The 2375-nt window shown below is 41.6% G+C and overlaps 1 protein-coding gene across 1 annotated transcript; it reads right to left on the bottom strand.

Moving 5' to 3' along the window:
• Window positions 1-927: 927 nt before the first annotated feature.
• On the bottom strand, window positions 928-1955 carry LOC101689340 (trace amine-associated receptor 4-like). The gene is given in 4 exon segments (XM_013061237.1): window positions 928-1146; window positions 1149-1186; window positions 1189-1268; window positions 1270-1955. Coding segments are annotated over 4 exon segments (1023 nt in total).
• Between the last annotated feature and the right edge of the window lie 420 nt (window positions 1956-2375).

Here is a 2375-nt window from a genome sequence, read left to right as displayed (position 1 = left end):
AGAAGATTGTAAAGGACAAAATCAGTTTATGGGGTAGAAAGAAGAGAAAGACAGAAAGACACGTGAAGAAACATTTGAGACAGTAAGTATTATCCTAGAACTCTGGGGTAGGGCAGGAACTTCAGTTTGTGAATGAAGATCAAGCTTGGTGAATAATTAGTATGTACACACAGGCACTCAAAGAGGTGGAAATACCACCTATATGTTTATACACATGTTCTCTCTCCATATATATGGGTATATATATAAACATTATATATTGGGAGAAAGAAAAAATATATTCCTAAACTCTTTCTTTATTCATTCTTCTTATTCAGAAAGACTTTAATCAAAACATCACAAAACTCACATCAATCCTTTTGGAAAGAGGTTTAAGTCAGAACCACCAACAAAAACAAGGAAATAAAAAAAAGGAAAAAAAAGAGAGTAGCTGCGCCTGTCTGCTTTCTTCTCCCCTTCACATTCACGTCACTCACATGCTCAATAATCTAGGTTCCCAGTGTACTCAAGCTCGCTCTCCCACTCCTCTAAGATATAACAATAATCTTAAGAAAGACTTAGATTACCCAGTGTGGCTGCCAGTGAGTGTGGAGATCAAATAGCTGTGTCTCCTCCTCCGATGTTTACAAGAAAAAAAGACGGTCCCCATTTGATTTAAAACAAAGAGATGAAACTCCAAATCCTTGGTAAATTCAGGAATCAGCAAACCATGGGACAGAGTTTCTTTTTATTGGAGATGCCTTCCCCACAACCCCAGAAATTGACCAGTTTGGTAGCTCTGGTACGCCCAGAAAGCTAGATCTATTCCTCCTGTTTAGGTATCCGACACCAACATGAAGACTATCTTTATCCAGCAAGTCCATGGCCCTACCTTTGGGGGAAAGAGCATCCAAGATTCCCTGACCAAAAAGAATGGCGAACATTGCCCTAAGCATCTGCAGGAAATAGGTTTAGGGAGCAAGAGTCAGGCTGAAAGATGGTTCCCGTGACAATCATCCTCAAAGCCTTGCGAAACCAGGGATAAAACATACCGTATATAATGGGATTGAAAGTGGAATTGAAATAACCCAGCCAGAGAAAGGCATTGTATAAATCTTCAGGAGTTGTAAAATTAATGAAAGGGTCTGTTATCGTCAAGACAAAAAAAAGGGCAGCCAGCACAGCACAAACACTCCCATGACTATCTTAAAGTCTTGGTGGCCTTGCTTTCTTTTTTGGATGATACTTTCATTTTGCTTTCTGACCATGCCTGTTTCCTGGTAGGACCCATGCTTCCTAGCTACTGTGAAAATGTGTACGTAAATCCCCACCATTACAGTCCCAGGGAGAAAAAAGGCTATAAAGGAGGCCAGCACCCCCCAGAGCTTGTTAAATATCAATACACACAAACCTGTACAGTCAATGGCTGCAACAAAGTCTTCTGCACCAATTATGCTGAGCTCTGAGAATACCAGGCCAAAGGCAAAAAAGATAGGGATGGACCAACTGATGAACAGAAAGACCTCTATTACAGGGATGGTGATTCTGGTGACGTAATGCAAAGGATCACAGACAGCATAGTAGCGGTCCACAGAGATGAAGCAGAGGTGAAAAATAGACGTGGTACAGAGCATGATGTCACAGCAGCTGTGGACTTTGCAAAAGAGGTCTCCAAAATACCAGCAGGACTCGATGGACCTGACCATACTGAAAGGCATGACCACACAGCTCAACAAAAAGTCCGTGGTGGCCATGGAGAGGATCAGGAAGTTGGTTGGGGACTGGAGCTGCTTGAAGTGGGCGATGGAAATGATCACAACCAGGTTGCCCATCATGGTCATCACTATAGCACCAATCATGACAATGTACATGGTACACACACTCAACACAGACCTCACATTTCTAGGGCAAGAGTTGTTGACCAAAGCAAAGCAAAATTGTCCTTCTGGAGGGTTCCAAAGATCAGGTGAATTCATTGTCTTTGTCCTGTGGGTACTATTAGTCTTCTCCAAAAACACTATGTTTCTCTCCTTTCTATAAAAGAAAGAGGAAAAATAATGAAAATTGTTGGTGGACCAATTTTCTGAAAGGCCCAACTAGCTGCCATTCTAATCCCAAGCTGAACTCCCTATCTACCAGGAGCATTGCTTCCTAAATTTTAATGTACACAGGAATCACCTAGGGATCGTTTTAAAACATAGATTCTGACTCTGGGATGGAGGTTGAGAGTCTGCATTTCTCACTGGCTCTCTGGAGATGCCCCTACTAGTAGTCTAAAGACTGTCTCTTAACTAGGAAGGAACTAAAGACAACTAAATTAATATTGTCACCCAACATCTAAGTAACCCATTTATAACCACCTAAGCAACCTAGGTAAATGTCCATGTTCTGGTTGC

The sequence above is a fragment of the Mustela putorius genome, unplaced genomic scaffold (genome assembly GCF_011764305.1).
Source record: "Mustela putorius furo isolate JIRA1106 unplaced genomic scaffold, ASM1176430v1.1 tig00003863_pilon_pilon_pilon, whole genome shotgun sequence".
Classification (NCBI taxonomy): domain Eukaryota; kingdom Metazoa; phylum Chordata; class Mammalia; order Carnivora; family Mustelidae; genus Mustela; species Mustela putorius.
This window is presented reverse-complemented; position numbering and strand designations above follow the sequence as displayed.